Raw genomic sequence first — 20890 nt, 5'->3', positions numbered from 1 at the left:
AAGAGTAAAAGTAAATTGAAATATTAAAGCATTAGTCTCAGGCAACTGGATGCCAAATATATTTCAGATGTGTTGGAACATATTGGCTAGGGATCTGTCCTCATTGCAGAAACAACCCAGTTTAACACTACTTTAACTGCCACAGCTCAATGCTATGGAATTCTGGGAATTGTAATTTGTTGTGGCATGAGAGCTTTCTGACAGAGAAAGCTAACTGTCTCACAAAACTACAATTCCCAGAATTCCACAGCATTGAACTATAGCAATTAAAACTGTGTCAAACTGGATTATTTCTGCAGTTCAGATGCAGCATAGGTGAGGTTACTCCTTCCTCCCTTAATAGAACCACTTGGAGTGTCCATGTGAGGAACAAGAACCTTTCAGAAATGGCTTTTGTTTAAACACTATGGCGGGATACAAACCGCCAAATAGTACGTCATCAATACATACTAGGGTTAGGAAGGGGCGGTGCTTCCGCACCTCCCTAACCTTAATACGTATTGAATACGTACAAGATGGCGGCGCCCTGTTCATACGGGCGCAGCCATCTTGACGTATCGGACGCTGAGCGTCTGTACGTGTCGCGTCCTTTGTGACGTAGTGAGTGCGCCCCTGGCACCTCGCTACGTCGCAAACGCGACTCCAAAAGAAGCTCCATTTTGGAGCTTCTTTTTTGCTCCGCGCGGGAGCCGCGCGGTTTGGCTGCTGCAGCTCCCGCGCGGAGCAAATGGCGGCGGTGGGGAAGCGCCGCAAAGTGGTGGTTTGTATCCCGCCTATGTGAACATTCAATCTTAAAAAGACAAACCAACCACCACCTTGTTCATGAGGACATTAAACAGACACATTACATGTAAACTATACAGTTAGCATGCCTGGGAAATAAGAGAATGGGAAATAACAGAAAGAAAAGGCATCGATCCATCTATCAATGCTTATTTCTACATTTGTTGGGAGCTATCAAAATATGAGACCAAATTATGATTGCAGAATGTCATTATTCGAAACACAGCTTGCTGGATGTTGGAAATGTATGAGGGTGGGTGAGGGAGTGGCAAGGTGGGATTGGGTCCCTGGAATGGTCACTTTGTGTCCTTTGCTCAGCAAGATTGACTGGTGGGCATGCTTCTTCTGTGGAAAGAGAAGAAGAACTTGTGCATATGGCTGCCCCACTATGGCTCCATCCAACTCAACTGTCAACCGCAGTTCAGCATTTTTGTGAGGAACTTTTGTGTTTCTAGCCCCGCTCCCAGCTCTTCCATCATACACTCTGATTCTGTCTCTCATTTTTGCAACACAGAGAAACCAGTTTACTCTTACATACTAAACCAATGAAATTGTCATTTGCTGTTACCAGCACTGACCCACCAAAACGCTGAGTAGTCCTGCATTTTTTCAGCTGAAGGAAGAAAATCACCCATAAAGATTGCCAAAACCACTTTTATTTCATTAAATAATGCTGTTTCTCTTTTTTTTTTTTTGGGGGGGGGAGACTTTGAAACAGAAAACAATGGCTTAAAATGCCCCCCCAAAGTGGCTAGGGGTGACACCACCTAACATCTGGTTGCCCATGCAGGTGCCCACAATGGGCCCTTGTGACTTTTTGGATTTCTGAAGTCCAAAACACTGCAGTATTGCCATCTGGTCTCTGGAAAGTGTTTAACCCAATTTAAAGTCTGTTAAAGATAGTGAGATATTATTTGAAAGAAATGTTTTCATTTAAAAATAAGATTAAACAAAGCTGATTATATTTCAAAATAAATAAATATTATGTGCAAACAGCAATTTATAAGGTATTTAAAAAAGGCCCTGCTTTTCCAATGAGCATAAGGCACCTACCAATATTATAAGAAATATCAGAAGCCAGGAATATTTTGGTGCCATGCCATTATGTACCGCAGTGACTTAGCTACTGTTGCTAAGAATAACTACATAAAAGATAGCTACATGAACCACTATGTGAGATATTTGAGGTCTGTCTTGAAAGCTTTGTAGTTCCTGTTGAACAGAAGGAGAAAAATCTGGGTGCATAACCTTTAAAAAAATCTGGAGGGGGTTATAAAAAAGGATTAAAATGTACTTCCCAAAGAATAGCACTTATAGCATGCTAATGCTGTCACAGGATACTGATTTAGTTTTACTAATGCAAGTACAGCTTAAACTAGAGAGGAGGGAGGAATCTGAGGCTGGATTCTTACATACATATTATGTGCTGAGCTTTGTACTTTCCAGGCTCCCCTGATAGTGTGTCACCACACAACTTTAAAAAGTCAAACCATTAGAGCCGCTGGAGGACTTGCTGCCACTTTACAGCTCATTAGGTTGGTAAAACTGATGGAAAGGAGGTTTGAGATAGCAGCAAATCAGTCTGAATAGGGATGAAGCTAAATTAGGAAAAGAGGTGAGGATAGGGGGTAGTGAGCGGGAAATCCCAAATTCTATGTGTGATAAGCTTTTAGTGCAAACAAGGTTACAGTCCTGGAATGCTTCATAGGGTGGAAAAGGAAAGGGAGCAGTCCTGGTAGCATATCATTTGTGGAAACAACACTTTTTTTAGAGGGAAAAGAGCCTCATGTCACAAAGTCCTATGTATAACAAAGCAATAAATGCCCATTGTTTTTTTTAATTCCTGCCCACATGGGCATGTGTTTTCCTCCATCTGATTCTTTTTTCTTTCTCACACAAAGTATATTTCTACTTTGACTGGGGAATTCCACCTGGCTCGTCTTTTAGTAGATCTTTCCCAGGGGATTCTACACCAGCCTGCCACAGCTGAGTGCTTACAAGGAAGTTGGCAGAAAGTGAATAGCTTAAGCAATCTCCTCTCTCAATTAAATCCCCAGATCCCACTTCAACCCCAGTTTACTTGCCATGAATGCATCCTGTGGAATCCTCAGATTTGTACTCATGTGAGACACTGGAGCTGTCTGGTAGAGAATTCTAATTAATATATAAAATTACTAATCCCAGAATTGACCCATGGCAGTTAAAATGGGATCAAAGTGCTATAATAGAGTAATATTAAAACATGAGATTTGTGCATTTTCTGTACAGAAAGCAAGTTTCCTGTGCAGAAAATTTCTGTGTAGAAAATGCCATTTTCTGCACAGGAAAGCACATGTGCATGCATATGTGTGTGTTTGCAAAGAATAAGCACCAAAATATGACTAGTCCTTGAAAACTACATCCGCAGTGGGACATGGCAGCTTTCTGAAGTTCCACAGAAGCCTACAAGGTTGTGTTTTGTGGTCATTTTCATCACCAAGAAACATAACCTCTATCTTATTTTAATTAAGTTATGACACTACTCTGTATGAGTAATCAAGAAGCTCTTTCCATGGATATTAGAGATTTGGTGATATAACTTAGACAATTGCTGTGATTTTCCATACCAACGGCAGACAATTTGTGCTACCTAGACCATAGGTGGTGGTGAGTGATAATAAGACAGAGTCCTCTAGTGTACGTCTGTCTATCACCTTTGTAATTCCACCCTCCCCCACCCAAATATGTAACTATCAGTAAACAAAATGTCATAAATTATGCTGATATCAATATTACATCCAAATCGATTGGAGGGAGAAAGTGTTTACTGGAAATATTTGTTCTCAATGCAGAATATAATTGGAATACATCTTTATTTCATATGGACGCAAAAGTGGAACAGCCTTTCTCATTTTTTCTTCCCAAACAATACCGATTATAAAACTTTTCCAATTTAATGTTTTTATAGCAGCTTTTTTGGTGGGTAATTTCATATGTAACTTGGAACTGCTACCTCTAATTGCCATGCAAAACACTGTTGCCCTTTCCTCCGGGTAGGGCAAAACAACTGTGACATTCTCATTTGTAACACTCAGTTTCCACCAGTAAAGAGGAGTCTGATTGCTTTAATCATTCTTCTGAGGTCTGCAAAGACTCCCCCCACAGTTCCAATTCATTATTATTTCATAGAGGCTTTTCTATCATCACCCCATATTTGTCACTGCTTTCAAAAGAAAAACATGTTTCCATAAATGAAGTCCTAGGGGAAAATGATTTCTGTCCTGTAGAAAAAAACTATAAAATGCAAAGACAACGAGATTGTAACCTAATAGAAAGGGAGAGAGTAGCCTAATAAGCATATAGCTTATTGTGTGTCAGTGTGCACACAAAGATTATAGTCACAACTGCTTTATTATCCTCCTTTTGCCACAAAAATTAGATTAAATTTCAGATATTGTGGTGGCAGCAGTTGTATTGGTGTTCCTCTGATAGCAAGAGTACATGTTACTAAGTAGAATTGTGTTTAAAAAAAAAGAATGTGTTTTATCACACACTGTGCTCCGAAAAAAAGGGAAGATAGGGAAGCAGCTTCTGGTTGGGTTTCCAAAGGTACACACCAGCTCACATTCTGGAATGGAGAAAAGCATTCATGACCTACAGTTTCATTTCATGACAGTATTGTCATCCTCGCTTCTTATTGCTTCATAGAACAGATATAAACATTGGAAATGACATGAAGCCAGCAGGGGGAAAAAAAGAAAAGGCATCAGCTTTTAATTTGCTGCCTGTCATCTCTGACCCTAGGTCTATTGTTCAGAGTAGAGAGGAGGGACAGTCTGCTGTGGCATGGGCTTTCACTATTCTTCATCTTGATGAGCACAAGGTTAGCGAGAAAGAATCCTAATTTTTATACTGTTCAGTATTGCTACCAAGATTTAATATGAGACAGACTTCATCAGGATATAACTTTCAAACATATACCCCATATACAAAGGACTTTAACACACCATATTCTTCTTCCGTTAAAATAATTTTATTTCTAAAATGCATTTGCAACTGGGATTGCTGTCCTACTGTACTTTTCTGGGTTTGCAACCTTCATTCGCACTAAAAGCTTTTCACATACAACATTTGGGACTGCACACCCACTACCTCTTCCCTTTTCCTACTTTGGCACACAAGCAAACACACAAAAAGACTCCCCTCCCCAAAATATAAATGAAAGCAGTTAAACTGTTTAAAAATCTTCCTTGCAAGGTGTGTGTGTGTAGGGGGAGGGGGGAATCTCAATGATCAGGTTAGAGCAAACTTCTCACTTCAGACTTAACTATTTGTTAGCCAGTAGCTAATGATGTATCTGTCTCATCTAACCTGATGCTGGTTTTCATTTGCCAGTGACCAGTTAAGTCTGAAACTAGAAGTAACAAGAAGACCAAAGACAAGTCTTAGGTTGCCAATTGATTTTTTTCTATAGAGAAAAAAGAATAAATGTTTTTGTTACATTACCAATTGAAAGGAAACCAAATTGAAATTTTCAACCCTTCTCCTCTGCTCACTAGGGCACCTAAGCCATACCCAAAGCATGCCCACTACTACCACTGTGACCCTCACTATAAGGTAAAAACATATGATTCCCAATTCCCAGGACCTGGTCCTCAATCTCAGGATTTGGCCCCTCTCCCCAAACATCAGGATAAAAGGAGGGCTCTCAGGGTAAGAATGCAATGGCCCTGCGTATTAATGGGCTACCCACCTTCAGATGGTGGAGCAAACATGCAGCCATGCCAATGTGAATGTGTGCACATCACCCCCATATGGGATTGAGTTCCCATGTTTTTTTCCCCTATTGATGCAATGGGGGGGGGGCAGAACCAAATCCCCATGGATGGAATGGACCCAGTGTACTATTTTGAAAAGAAAAGAACATTCCTATGTGTTGTTGGCTGCTTCTTCTGCAGGCAGAAGGACAGATGCTGTAGATGCTCTGCCTGGCCAACTGCTCTCCTCCTTCCTCCTTTTCACATTGTTTCTCTATCCATGGCCAGCTCCAAGGCACAGTGGAAAAGGAGCAGTTGATGTGTAGAATTACCAAGATGTCTCAATATTTGCTGCCACAGTAGCTGTTGAATATGGTACTTCAAATACAGATACTGATACCACAGGTATAGTATTACAGATACTAAAGAAAACTTTATGGCTTTTCTTCCCTTATTTTTAACTTTCCCATTTCTAAATGGTTGAAGACACAGTATGATTGCCTTTCATGCTCTGAAGTGGACATGCATTATATTAAAAAACCAAAACAAACCCAAATGTCTCTTTTTCCAGCTCTGTTTAGGCACTTTATTCCTTTCTCTTTATTCTTAATTTCACTTCCCTCTCTCTCTGTTTCTCATTCTGCTCCACACAATTCTTCCTTCATTCATCTTACTCTTCATTCACTAATCCCTCTCTTTCCCTCTTTCTTGTCTCCTTTCACTTTTTCTCCATTTCCTGGCTAAATGTCTTTTCCTTCCCCATTTACTTTCTTTTTCCTTCTGTCCACTGGCTAAATATCTTCCTACTATTTCTCTCTCCCACCCCACACCTTTGCCCTCATAAAAACTTCTAGTTCCATTTGTTTTCTTCCTCATTCCTTAGTTCCCATTCCATCCTCTTGTTCACTTTCTTCTTTTCCCCTCACAATTCTCCTATCTACTTTTGTCTTCCCTTTATTTCTCTCATCTTCTGCCTCTTTTTACCCCTACTTCTTCTACTCTTATCATCTTTTTTTCCCTTTCCTCTCCATAATGCTCCCCCCCACACACACACACACTACAAAGAAAACCTTGGTACCTGTCATGGCCAGCCAAGATCAGCTCTCGGAGGATGAGGAGGAGGATAAGCCTCCTCCAGAACAAGGGCTGATTGAGGCAATGCCAGGTGCTGTTCCTGCCCTGCCAGGTCCCAGCTGTGATCCTCCAGCCCCAGAGGAGGAGGTTCAACCAGGTCCTAGTGCCAAAGAGAGGCCTCCTATGGTACCACAGCCTAGTGGTGACTCTGGAGACGAAGCTTGCCTGCAGGTGCCTTCTTACAAAGAGAGAAGGGCCGAGAGTGCTTGCAGACGCAGATCACAGAGGATTGCCGAGAGGCAATTAGCCAACCAGCCTCAGGTGGCACGAGGGAGAGTTTCCCTTACTTAAGTGGGAGAGAGACTAATGCTGGTTGCTAGAGTTTATTGCATGATTCCTCTGCATGATTGCTGCTAGCACTAGCTCCTAGTATCTGGATTCTTTGTTACCTTGACCTCGGACCGGACTTTGTTATCTCTTGGTTGTTTTGACCTTGGACTGTTTGACTACGCTGTTTCCCGGTATCCTGACTTCAGCTTGACTTTCGGAAAGTTGGAATCTCTGGAATCCTGACTTCGGCTCATATTCTTGACCTGCCCTCGGACTGCTTCTTTGCAAGGTCTGCTTTACTTCCACTAAACTAAAGGCTCTGTTATCAGCTACTGTCAGTGTAGCTGGCAGCATTCCCGGACAGTACCATAACTGGGATATACAGTGGGCCTTTGGTATCCACTGGGCTTTCTTTTAGGTCCCCTGTGGACACCAACATCTGTGGATGCTCAAGTCCCATAGAAAACAACAGCATAATATTAAATGGCAAAATCAAGATTTGCTTTTCAGAATGTATATATTTTAAAAATATTTTCAAGTTATGGATACTTGAATCCAGAGATAAAAAATCTGTGGATATGGAGGGCTGACTGTATTGAGTTCTCACAGTTTAAAAACTTTAAGTTGCGTTAAGCTTAATGGCAATGATTTCTGAATAGACATGCATAGATAGTATTGTCCTGTTAATTTTTATTTACCTATTGATCCATTGTCCTCCATATCTCCCAGATATATTCATTGATTTTTACTAACATTATTATGGTTATGGTTATTATTTTTGGGCTGGGAAAGATTTCTACAACCTGTTAAAAATAATTTTAAAATGAAAAGAAAAGGTGGCCATTGAAAAGCCAGAAGAGAAGCAGTGTTTGGGAAAAACAACCTTTCTTTTTGTTGAAAAGATCTTTAAACTGAACGACAGTTCTCTTGTGTTAAAATCAGTGCTTACAAAAGTGTCAAAAGCAGAGTTGGAAAAAGTTTGTTGTTTTCTATTCAAAGCAGAGTTTGGGAAACTTTATTTCCTTGTACTATAGCTTTCATGGGTTGTTAAAAGAAGAAGACAGCTGATTTTTTTTTTTTTGGCCTGTTTTTTTCAGGAAATTTCTACATGGCCAAATGAACCAGTCCCTCCACCACACTCACCACCACTTGTCTTCACTTTGCAGGGCAAAAGCCCTTCTTTCACTGTGGACTGATAATGTGAAGCCAGTTCTGATTCAAATCTGGGTCATCCCTGCCTTTCATCTATTTAAAAAGACTTATCTTTTTCTCCAGATTTTTTTGGACAATCCAGAGCACTCTGGAGCAACACCAGGCAGCTATTTACGCAAGCTTCCTACTGTGTTGCCTGGTACCACTGCCACTGGAACAAATTGCTCCCTCTGAGAACACAAGGCTATGTGATTGACACTGGGCTCCTCATTTTTGACCTCAGAGGGACAGACCTGTGCCAGCGACTGTGTAAACAATTGCCCAGGGTCACTCTAGAATGCAGATGTAATCAAGAATTCAGGACAGCATTGAGGCCAAAATTTTCTGGGAGCAGACTGGCAGGTGCAGACCCACCCATAGACTGTGATTGAATATTATTGTCTACATTGTAATGTGTATACTTAGCTATATAGCAGAGGTGCTCAGGAACCTTCCTTGTGAATTCAGAAGATGTGTATCAGGGCACCATCAAGAGTGTCCTGGTACACATTGGGCTCTACCAGTACACATTAGTGCTCCTAGCTGGTGTCCCAATGTGCATAGGTCATGTTGTGCATCAGTCACTTTGCTGGCTCCTCTACACAGTAACATCACAGCAGCCCCTTGATGAATATCAACATTGCAAAACTACTCAATTCTATTTCCTGCAGACAGAAGTCCTTTAATGAATTCTGACTGTCATTTCCAACCAAATATTTTCTCACTTGTTAGATTTCTTATTTATTTTTTTCATTTGAATGACATCTTCTGATGTTAGCTGCCAGGCTTAATTACCTCACCAGAGTCCACCTCTGGGGGATATTCTTACTTCTCAGGTTTTGGCCCTAAAATTTCAGGGCCTGGGGTGCTCCTGAACTGGCAGTGCTACAGCTCATCATGAATCAACCTGGAAGGTATGAAATATTTGGACTCAATTCATAATGTATACTATGGTGAGATAACTCTTGAGATGACTGTTTTGAATTTTCCTCCTCATTTCAACTCTCAGTGCAAACTCTTGGGTTTCAAGCACCCAGTGTTTCTCATTTTAGAAGTTATCTACCCAGTTTGTTGTTGTGGTGTGCTTTCAAGTTGTTTCCGACTTACGGTGACCCTAAGGCGAACCTATCACAGGGTTTTCTTGGCAAGTTTCTTCAGATGGGGTTTCCCATTGCCATCCTCTGAGGCTAAAAGAATGTGACTTGCCTTAGGTCACCCAGTGGGTTACATGGCTGAGCAGAGATTCGAACTCTGATCTCCAGAGTCCAATGCTCAAAGCACTACACTGCACTGACTCTCAATCTAGCTAATACCACTACACATTTTTAGTGGTAATAAGTATGTCTGTTGTGCAAAAAATTGTCTACACTCCTCTTGAAGACATACATAGGTGTAACCCCTGGTTCCTTTTCTGTACTCTTATGGCTATTGTGGAAGGCGTTATCCATTCCAGCTGCCCACAGCTGTGTCCTAGGAAGAAGGATATACAGTACTCATCCTTTCTGAAGAAAACAAAGGAAGCTTGAATGTACCTACAACAGACAAACCTACACTTCTGACCTCCCAGCTAAATTGCACACCTGAGGGATTGTGGGGAAGAGAGACCAGTTTCTGCTTACCTGGCAACAGAACAAGTATGCTCATGGGGATTTGACCTTTGCCAATGTTCTTACTGGCTAATATTCCTAATCTTATTTTGGTACAGAAGATCATGGTAAAATCTTACCAGATCTCCAGCATTGTTTGTAGTATAGACTGACATATATTTCTGCCATAATTGGTGGGCAGCTTAGTCCTGTCCATGATTACTCAGTTCTGAGAAACCTTTTATCAAGTGTACACAAGACTGGTACACTGTCATATACCAATGCTATTCTCTCAGTATTGCTTAGCTATGCTGTCTTGTAAAACTCATTAATTAATATTTGGCATTTTAGCTCCAAAATAGTCAGTCCATTACATTTATACCTACATTTTAATTTTATTGAATATTAGTAAATAATACTCTCAAACATGAATGCACCAAATCAAAGTATCACAGTAGGAGTTAAAACTTTTTACTTGTAACTGTTCAGACCATTAAGAAACTTCCTCCATACTGAGCCAAACTGATGAAGCAGATGTAGAAGTAAACTGATATTCTTTGATTACAACCACAAGTTTTTGTAGTTTCAGAACATGTTTTATTAAAAACAACTCTTTTGTCCTTTTGGACATACTTTTAACAAAATATACAATTGTGGGTTTTTCCCCCATCTTAAATTAAATATAAAAAGAAATATGAACTGTTTTTGCTTTCAAAGACTATGAAGATTAAAAGTAAGGTATTATGGAAGTTCTTAAATAGCTTTGTTTTCTTTCCATGTTTAGAATTTTTTTAAAAAAACTGCAAGTGGTGTATTTGTTACCCATGCTGCTCCATATAAATTTTGGAATCAATGATAACCCTTGGATGACCCCTGGCCAGACTCCAAGCCTGTCCACCATTGCCAGCAAGGCATGAGGACATGTACATACACCCCTGAGGGGCACCCACATCATCATATCTAGAGAGTCGCATAAGAGGATTATCATATGACCAGGAAGAGCAAATGTTTGCCTTGCCTGAGGCTCTTACCCCCTCCCCAGGTCTGTTGTCCGAGCAGCTTAAGACCACTAAGACAATCAGACAGGGATATCCAGGTGAAAAGCAAGTAATTAAACACCTTTGTTCTCACCATCAAGCACCTTTGCCAGAAGCAAGATTTTGCCTATAAATACTCTCAGATTTGCCTGTTCACTGGGCCAGTCTGGATTTCAGGGGGAAGCTCTGTCCCCTTGAACCCTGACCTGGCTCCTGGCTCCTGGCTCCTGGCCAGTCATTCCATGGCTGAGCCTCATGCCATCCTCATCATATTCCATTTGGATTCCTGGAGGGAGTCTACATTCTGGTATGTATCACCCCAGTGATGCCTAAAATCCTATCCCATGCTAACCTATGTTTTTCCTGAGCCTTGTATGTGTGTGTGTATGCTAGTGAATCGTATGTGTTTTTCCCCTTATAAATAAATTGGTTATTAATTCTAGAAGTCTGTCTCAGCTCCATTTATTGGGATACCCTGGTCTACTCCGTATACATATCGGGAGACGATCTCGGTGGGCTCTTGTAGCCAGCCCCCCTCTTGCAATATTTGGACTAATAACAACATAATAAAATTCCCCTACGGACCCTTGGCTACAATTTGGTGGAGAAAGCTTGGGCATAGAACTCTCCCCCGAAATCTGGACTTTCCAAACTGATCACTTGGGCTGTCTAGATCTCGGAACGTAGAGAGAACAGGGATCCCAAAAGAAGCCGCTGCAGACAGGAATAAATAGGGAGGTGTGTGTGTGTGTTCTTGTGCGCTTGGCCATAAGGGCAAAAGGGCTATCTTGGGTTGGCTGTTCCCATTTCATTTCTTTGGTTAGGTGTCCTGCTCATTGGCTCTGGTACGCCATCCAGTGGTGGGCCCCAGTCACCCCTGGGCGTGTTTGTCGGAGTAGGCTCCCGACGCCCTATTTTTGTTTTCTCTATCCGTGGGTTGGAAAAAGTTATTAGGGACACCCTGGCCAGGCATCCTGAAAACTTTCTCACTCCAGAACCCAAGCTTACAGTTAAAATTTAGTGCAAGGAACCACTACAGCCAAATCCAGGCATTTGGGCTGCAGTGCAAAAAGGAGTCACAAGGCAAACCTCCAGTTTGAGGCATCCCTCACATGGAAGAGCCTGTTTTAAAATGGTGAGCCAAGGAACCCTTAAGGTCTTGGCATGTTTGTTTTGAAGCCAGTGGGTCTTAACTCCTAGCTTCCCCCAGGTGTGTACCTCTTAAAGGTCACAGCCCATCCAGCTAAGTGGTTTTAAAACCCAGAGCTTTCTTTTTAGTGTGCCTTTTAAGGGACACCCCATCTGGCTGCATTGGTTTTAACCCCAGCCTGTCACCACTAAAGCTACAGTATTGTGGGTTGGGAACAAACAGATCCCTTTCCATTGTGTTATCCCAAAACAAAGCCAGAGGAATAAAGGTCCCATAAAACATAACCCCAAAATCACAGTCACAAATCCCCCTTGAACGGGTGAGGTAGGCAAAGGAGGGAGACGTCCTGGTCCGGAAGCCTAAAGCCCGGGGTCAAGGGAGGGAAAGGCAGCTCCAAGGAGTGCCATTTGTGGGAGCCTCAGGGAGGTCCCAGGAAAGGAAAACTCAGGCAGGAGTCTAGCTGGGGGCCAAAGTTTGGGTTGTTAGCCAGGCCACGCCGGAGTGGAGCTACAGCGTCCGAACTCCCCAGTGAAAGTGAGGCAGGGCCAAACTGACTTCTGACCGGGTCTAAACGGAGGATCACCCCTAAGTCGCTACCTGCAGGAGCGCCGGGCCCTCGCGTGAATTGGGCGGCGTCCCTGACCCAGAGTTACATTTAGGGGTTCTGTGGAGTCCTCAGGGAGGATCCCAGGACAGCAGCTCACTGTAGAAAAGAGCAGCCAGGTCCCAGCTGATTGTCCTCTCACTGGAGGTCAAGACACTGAGAGTTCCTCCTAAGATCCCAAGGACCCCACCACTAAAATGGAGAAGGAAATTAGAGAATTGGTAGCCCAAGTCAACTTCCTCAGAGAGGAAAATTCCACTCTGGCAGCTAGGATCCAAAAATTGGAAATAGCCTCTAAGCAAGAACCATCCCTTTTCCCCATCACAGAAGCTTGTGTGATGGCAGAATTGTTGGGCCCCCTGAATCAAGAGACCAGCCTCACATGGATGCTTCGGGCAGCAAACAGCCTCCCATCTGCCACAGGCTTCCATTTAACACAGCTAGCCAGATTATGCATGTCTCCTGCACACAGAGATATGCTAGAATCAGCAGTACTGTTTAGGAACCTTGTGTCCAGAGATATGTACTCTTGCATGGGAGAAATCTTGAACCTATTGTGGCCAAGAGAAGGTGTCAGGAATCTGTACCATAGTCTAAAGCAAAAAACAAATGAGGATCCAGAGGCATACATTGCCAAAAAGATTTTGCTGGCAAAGGTAGCTCTTTCCTCCGAGGAGATGGAGACAGAGTTTGTCAGTGATTTACTTGAGGGATTCCATCCCAAGAGCAAAGCGGTTTTGGACCGTCTAACCGAAGGGCAATATGGGGGACTTAATGCCCTTCACCCAATGTTGGAGTTGCTTTTCATAATGTTCCGTGTGAAAGTAGCAAAAAGGCAAGAGAAGGCCCTAGCTCAAAAAAGGGAGAACAAAAAGAAAAGTAGGGTGAGTGCCCCAAGAGAATGCTTTTCAGGTCCACCTAGAAACCCCACTCAGCCTGCTCCCACTCCTCAAAGGGAGATGGCAACATCAGATGGTGCAAATCTTCCCAGCGTACAGCCCCCAGAAACCCCCCAAGGACCCCATTCCCCTCATTCCCAAGGGACAGACACCAGCAGTTGTCCTGCCAACCTCAGACAGACAACCCCTCATTGCCCACGTAAAAAGGAAAATGTCCCTCTTCCTTCTAGAAACACTTCTGCTGCAGCTCGGACTACAGTCCACAAGCAGAAAGGTCACAGCCAGGCCCCACATGGGCACCCAGGGGCCAGAGGAGTCAAAACCCCAGAAAGTAGGACATGGACTCCCTCCCAAAATCCCAAGACTTGGAAACCTTTCCAGACAGGCATGCCAGGGAAAGGTAACCCTAGAGGTCATCCATCTCATCCCCGTGGTTCAAGTTGGAATGGCACTGGGAGATGTGTTCCCCCAAAGAGACACAAGCCCAGCTCCGTGGAAGAAACAGCAGGAATGGGTGACACTGTTTCAGCCCAGTTCCTTGACCAAGAGGTGAGCCACACTGTCTCAGCCTCGGTTCCCCTGTCCCCCACCACATGGCAAGGAAGAAAAGCCCCAGAAAATGGCTTTCGAAAAGGTATCTTAGAGACTGCCCTTTGAGAAGCATAGCACTCTGCAGGAACTCCAGGCATGTGCAGAGAACTTTGGTCAATGTTGAGATTTTTAGAAAACAGGCAGTTTTCTTCTCCTCTTCTATAGTTTGCCTAATGCCACAGCCTAATGGAAAATTTGACTGCTAGAAGCCAAGAAAACCGAATCATGGGCAAAGGAAGTTGCAAAGCCCATCATCCTGGTTAGCTTAGAACTCAAATTCAGTTAATGGCAAATTGCCTTTGTTTCCCCTTTTGTGACTTATACCACTCTGGTGTGAGTGGAGGGTTTGTCAACAAGGGAAAGAGTGGCTTATCTCTGTAAAGTTTGCAACACCATTTTTGAGAAGGCTTGGAGGGAAAGACTTCCCTCCCCCTCTTCTTTTCCCGCTCTGCAAATTAGAGACATTGTTTTCTGTTTGCTTACACTCTGTATGTGCTCAGATGCAATGCAGAACACAAAATCTCAGAGCTGCAGGCTCAGGTTGGTTGCAGAGACCCCCTGTTCCATGGAACTAGTTTGGATTTTGAAATCCATTGCGGGTGTGGCTTTAAGCCCATTCCCCATTGTGTTTGTTCTTTACAGATCTCTTTTTGAGCTTTTGGGCTTAGTTTTGTGCAGTTAGGATTGTCATTCTGTGTGTTTTAAGGTTGTGAGATATTCTTGTTGTGTTGGTGTTCTTTTGGCAAGAACACACAATCTGTCTCTTCTTTAGTATAGGTTTATGCTGTTAGAATTTTGCCTTTTGGGTAAAGGCATGTAGTCTATCATATTGTGCCCCTCCAGCTCTAAGGAACACATGGTTTGGACCCAGAGTGTATCCCTGCTGCCATGTGCTCGGGGCTGCATAGGTTTTAAGCTGTAGTTTCCTGTTTCAGTTTTTTCTGCTCTCTTTACATGCTCAGAGGCCTCCTGCCGCCCAACAACCCCATCTTCTCTTTTGTTATTCTTGCATTGCTCAAGAGATCTACTCTTTTGTCTTGTCTTCAGTAATCAGTACTGTATATAAAGTTTTGTAGACCTTCTGCTCATCCAAAAGTTTTCTTTTGCTCTTGTAAGTCTGATCTGGTCATCTTCCATGAGTCTTGTCCTACATCCTCCTTCCCGAGAGTAGGACTCAAGAGAGTTACACTGTCTCAGCCCCAAACCAAAGTTTTGGTCTTTCCCCCCAGGTGTTTTTAGCTGATTTTGTGTGCCTTTCTTCAGCTCCCCCTCTTCTAGTGAGTACAACAGGCTTTCAGACTTTAATTTGGATGTTACTTGGTTAGACTATAGATCTCTTCTGTAATTATGGAGAATGTAAAGGGACAGGACTTTCTAGTTTTTTTCTCTTGACCCAAATTTGGGCTACTTTTTGTTGTTTTGGTTGTGATAAGAGAACATAGCCTTTTGTGAAATAAATCTGGTACTTAGGTATTTGAAAAACTAGACTTTCCATAGTCAGGCTGCTCGATCAGGAAAAGGGAGCCCCATTTGTCTCCCTTGCCTTAATTTGCATAGACTTGGCTGGCACAGCAGGGTCAGGCATTGTAAAGTTGTTCTGGTTTGTTTGTTTGTTTGTTTGCTTGACTGCCTGGGATTCAGGAGTTTGAAGGCAACTTCCTCTTGGTCTATCCCAAGTGTCTTTGTTTTTCTGTTAAGTCGTTATAAAGAGCCTCATATCAGCATAGTCTATCTGGGAAAAATGTCTTAGCTGCTGACTCTCAACCTTGGTCTTCCATATATTAATTGCTATTTGTGCTTGTAATTGTTTGAGATTTGGGAGTGTGAAGGAACTCTCTCCACTCTGTCTGTTTCAGAGCCTTGGAATTCATAGGTGAGCCTCACTGACTAAGCAGTCTACCTTTTTTGTCCTCCACAATTTATGTAGGACAGCAGATCCACTGTTTAATTTGAAGTGTGTTCATACCAGTTTGTCTCACAAACACCCCTGTCAGTCACAAGCTGTTGTTTCTGCTTTTCTCATTACATGGTCAGAGACTATGCACTCTAAGCATGCTCAGAAATCCTCTTCTCTCCTCCTAGGAATTGGGAAGGATAGACTTCTCATAGTTGCTCTGTTCTTTGCTGTGAGTGAGTGCCAATAATGCCACACAGCACCTCCTAAAGGTTTTGCTTTGCTCTCTGCACATGATCAGAGGCTAGGATCATGTTGCAAATATACCCAGTTTTGTTTTGCCTATGCTCGGAGAACTGAGTGATTTCTTCCACAAGGCGGTGGCGTATTTTTATGTGTGTCATTTTGTTTTCATTTTGTTCTGCAACTTTGAGACTGAGTGAAAGTCACACTTTCTCAGCCCAGAATTAGCTGTGCCTTCTCATTGTTGTTCTTGTTTTTGTTCTATTTTTGCTGTTAGCCCTATGCATTTACGGCAACACCTTCGTTTTGGATTTCATCTTTTTGGCTATCAGAGTTTTGGCCTTTGGATTTATGAGCTTTTAATGTTGCTTCCCATAGTTTTGGTTACCAGTAGGCCTAGTGGTCAAATCGCCTGACTGTGTGACTTTTTTTTTTTTTTTTTGAGTTATTTTCCAGTCAAAGTACTTTCCAGTGATACAGTTGTTGTTGTTTTTGCTTTTCTTTTGCCTTTTTCATTTTTGCCGGTCAGCAAGCCCAATGGTTAGAGGTTTTTGCCAAAGTTAAAACTTCCTCCAGGGCTGCTCCAGCTTATTTTCACTGTTTAAAAGAAATGCTTCTAAAATGCACCCATGGCTGGACTCCTCTGTTAGAATGGTGCAAGTATACCCAGGTCCTGGTATCCAAAAATGATTTGGCTATTTTGGAGGTGGTTTTTGCTAAAAGTTGGACTAAATTTACACATCTTCACAGCAGCCTTGGTCAAGCCCGGAAATTGACCACAACCAAACAGTGCATTGCCTTACAAACCCCTTGGTTTTCTGTTATTAATGTTGTGCGTTTCTATACTCTGCATGTGTATGCCAGTCCTATCCCTGGCCTCTATGTACTATCTGTCTGCCTATTTAAGTGCCAGACAGTGGCCTCACTGAACTTCTTTGCCACTGCTTTAAATGTTGACCTCTCCCGCATTCTTCACCTATCAGGATTGGCTCCAGCGGGGAGCCAGGGAAAAATTCCTATCTTTTCCAGTAATTCCCATGGCACATAGATATAAGTTGGAGGTCCTATCCTTTTCTTACAAAACTGTCTTATAACAAAGCCAGCCTGGTCTCTGCGGGAGACCAGGGGGGGGAGGAGAGAAGAAACTGTCCTCTTCATCCTCCAAGGCAAATAAAAACCATATCTCTTTTCCACTCCTATTTTGAAGCTGACCCGCTCTGTCGGGAGCAAGGCGGGGGAGGAGTCTGTCTTCCTTCACCCCCACTGCATGTAAAATTCTATCCTGTCCTTGCTCTGTTCTCCTATATCCTCATGGGGAAGGTAAGCCTCCTACATTCATTCCCAAAAGCCGGACCAGACCCCACAGATGTCATCCCATCGATGCCATGATACAGGACTCTCCAAGCTGTTTCCCAGCCTTCGTGATGTTCCCTGCTCCAGGGTTGAGACTATTTTGCCTGCATCCTTCCTGTGATGTCCTCCATCCCCTGCTGCCATGGACATCCTCCAAAGGATCATTCAAGACACAACCGGTGTCCTCGCACCTCTGCTCCTGTTCCAGATGGTCCTCCATGGTCCTACCTACATCCAGATGCCTTTCTTATTGCTGTCTGTCCAGATGACAAGCTCCACAGACCTATCGCTGTTAGCTTTCATCGCTGTTTTCCAAAAGCTCATTGCCTGCATTCAAGTGTTCCACATGTGGAACTACTCGCCACTGGACTTAAACTGCCATCTCATGGACATTAGCCCACTTCACTATGACAAATGCCCGCATACAAGAACTATGGCTCATCCTCTCGCCAGATGGACATTGGCTGCAAAGAAACTGTTTACAAGACAGCTATACCTTAAGCCCGCATTCTCATATCCATACTGAGCCATCTGGCTCCCGCTGGACAAAACCTAACATGGACTCTGTCATTCCATATACAAACCACCAACTGTTTGGACTCATGTCACATTCATTTGCTCTTTTCAGTCATTGGACTCATTTCTATTGGTTGTTGCTTTTTCATACTGCATATTGACTGCTCATTGCTTTTCTCTTGGCCTATTGAAGGCTTTTTCTGTTGCTTATGTTTCCCATAATTCCTTTTTTCACCCCCACTTTTGACTTTGTATAATCTTTGGTATGTATGGTGTATGATTGGGTTCCAGACAATCAAAGGCTTCCCATGTGCATCACCAGTGTGATACTTCCCTTAATAGGATGCCCTCTCCAATATTCTCACACCAAAATTTCTATGGCAAAGATTAATTCGGAAAATACTCATGCTCACCCACCTGTGAGTCCTCGTAATTTCCGAGGGGGGGGAATGTTACCCATGCTGCTCCATATAAATTTTGGAATCAATGATAACCCTTGGATGACCCCTGGCCAGACTCCAAGCCTGTCCACCATTGCCAGCAAGGCATGAGGACATGTACATACACCCCTGAGGGGCACCCACATCATCATATCTAGAGAGTCGCATAAGAGGATTATCATATGACCAGGAAGAGCAAATGTTTGCCTTGCCTGAGGCTCTTACCCCCTCCCCAGGTCTGTTGTCCGAGCAGCTTAAGACCACTAAGACAATCAGACAGGGATATCCAGGTGAAAAGCAAGTAATTAAACACCTTTGTTCTCACCATCAAGCACCTTTGCCAGAAGCAAGATTTTGCCTATAAATACTCTCAGATTTGCCTGTTCACTGGGCCAGTCTGGATTTCAGGGGGAAGCTCTGTCCCCTTGAACCCTGACCTGGCTCCTGGCTCCTGGCTCCTGGCCAGTCATTCCATGGCTGAGCCTCATGCCATCCTCATCATATTCCATTTGGATTCCTGGAGGGAGTCTACATTCTGGTATGTATCACCCCAGTGATGCCTAAAATCCTATCCCATGCTAACCTATGTTTTTCCTGAGCCTTGTATGTGTGTGTGTATGCTAGTGAATCGTATGTGTTTTTCCCCTTATAAATAAATTGGTTATTAATTCTAGAAGTCTGTCTCAGCTCCATTTATTGGGATACCCTGGTCTACTCCGTATACATATCGGGAGACGATCTCGGTGGGCTCTTGTAGCCAGCCCCCCTCTTGCAATATTTGGACTAATAACAACATAATAAAATTCCCCTACGGACCCTTGGCTACATATTCTCCTAAATACAAATGTTGCCAGGACACTTCTGCTTTCCTTCTGTCAGTTATCTAGCTATGTCAGCATTACAAACATATACAAGTATGAACATGTTCTGTTCCTGAACAAATTCAATATAATGAATGTCAATGATCATGAATTTATGAGTCAATGGTCAAATTTTCCTTTCCTGATTCTCTTCTTATATACAACAGGAAAACTCATAAAACCATAGTATTTGCATTTGCACCATTAACAAAGCAATATTTTTGCACATGTAGCTACACAATATATCAGTAAATGGTTTTCCATGGAAATAGTTACTACAAAGTATGGTTTTGCTAAGTCATTACATCTGGTTGGTTGTATCCATACTTGATTACTGGTAAGCTTGACCCAGTGAAATCAATGGCTCTTCAGCTAATAATAACTAACTTGAGTACGATTGCATTTTCTGGTCTAGTCTAACTGTTATGAAATCTGTATCCAACCAATTTAATTATTTAGGCAGAGTGATCACTTCACATGATACATTATAAAGTAACAAAAGTAAATGAGACAGAGACTCATCTCAGTTTCAAGAATGGCAGAAAGAGATCGCTGTGGGAGTTAAGGTAGGAAAGAAAATAGTAACAAGGAATATCCAAATACATGTGCATACAAAAATACAATATATCAGCAGTTTAAGAATTGCCTGTTTATTCAGTCATAGCTTACCGTTTTATACTTTTGAGTACAACCTGGAGATATTCAGAAACCTGTGAAATGAAGACAGTTTAAGAAAAGGAGACGAAAAGATTATGGATGCCATAAATTACTAAGCACTGAATTACCTGAATAGCATTGGTTACATTCCAACCAGCTTCCCAGGTGGAAATCAATGTACTCTGAGCATTTTGCGTGTGGACCTGGCTGTGATAGTCTGGGTCTTGGCTATGTACAGCATATCCCATGGAAGATGTCCTAATAGTTTCCTCTCCTTCTTCATCGTGAGCCTTGTTGAGTTCATCCTCTTTGGCAAAATGGACATTTTCTTCATTGGTGTAAAGGCAGCCTTTCCATTTTGTCATTTTCACAAACAGGGAGCTCCCAAAGTGGTTCAGAAGAGATGAAAACATGGAAGCTATATGTCTGTCAGATAGTTGTACCAGTGCTACTTTTTCCTTACCAAAGTTAATTCTGCAGAATTGATTAGTATTATTAGTATCTTCCCCCCACAATTGTTCCTAAGTGCATTGATATAATAGCTATGCTGTGTGAGGATCAACACTTTGCAGTCTTTTATTTGTGGCCAAAATGCTGCCCTGAAACAACTGTGGTGAGTACCTTGCACACTAATACCTCCATCTCAAAACCTCCCAGTTATGGCCATCATTATGGAGATCAGTCAATCATGAAGCTATTCTGAATGATTGTCAGCATACACTGTTCAAAATTATGCAAGTATCCCTTTCAATAGAAGCAGCTCGGTCTCCATAAAATAATTGCTGCCCTTCACACTCAGAGCTGACTGAAGCTGCCAAAATGAACTCTAAAATGCATTTACTAGCAAGCTAATAGCTGAAGTTTCTACTAAGGCAAATCATGGTAAACTTTTAAAAAACAAAGTTTTTCAAATCTCAGGTGTAGATTTGCAAACTGGTAAAAACTA

General features: G+C 42.6%; 1 protein-coding gene across 1 annotated transcript in view; it reads right to left on the bottom strand.

Moving 5' to 3' along the window:
* Positions 1 to 20357, bottom strand: part of LOC149311124 (vesicular inhibitory amino acid transporter-like) — a 31888-nt gene extending 11531 nt beyond the window's left edge. The window contains exon 1 of the mRNA XM_089528475.1: positions 20073 to 20357. Coding sequence (XP_089384601.1) covers positions 20073 to 20357 — 285 coding nt within the window. The remainder of the gene's footprint in view (positions 1 to 20072) is intronic.
* Between the last annotated feature and the right edge of the window lie 533 nt (positions 20358 to 20890).

The sequence above is a fragment of the Sceloporus occidentalis genome, unplaced genomic scaffold (assembly GCF_023333645.1).
Source record: "Sceloporus occidentalis isolate IW3139 unplaced genomic scaffold, rSceOcc1.0.p SCAF_6, whole genome shotgun sequence".
Classification (NCBI taxonomy): Eukaryota; Metazoa; Chordata; class Lepidosauria; order Squamata; family Phrynosomatidae; genus Sceloporus; species Sceloporus occidentalis.
Note: the sequence above shows the minus strand (reverse complement) of the source record. Positions and strands in the feature narration are given on the sequence as shown.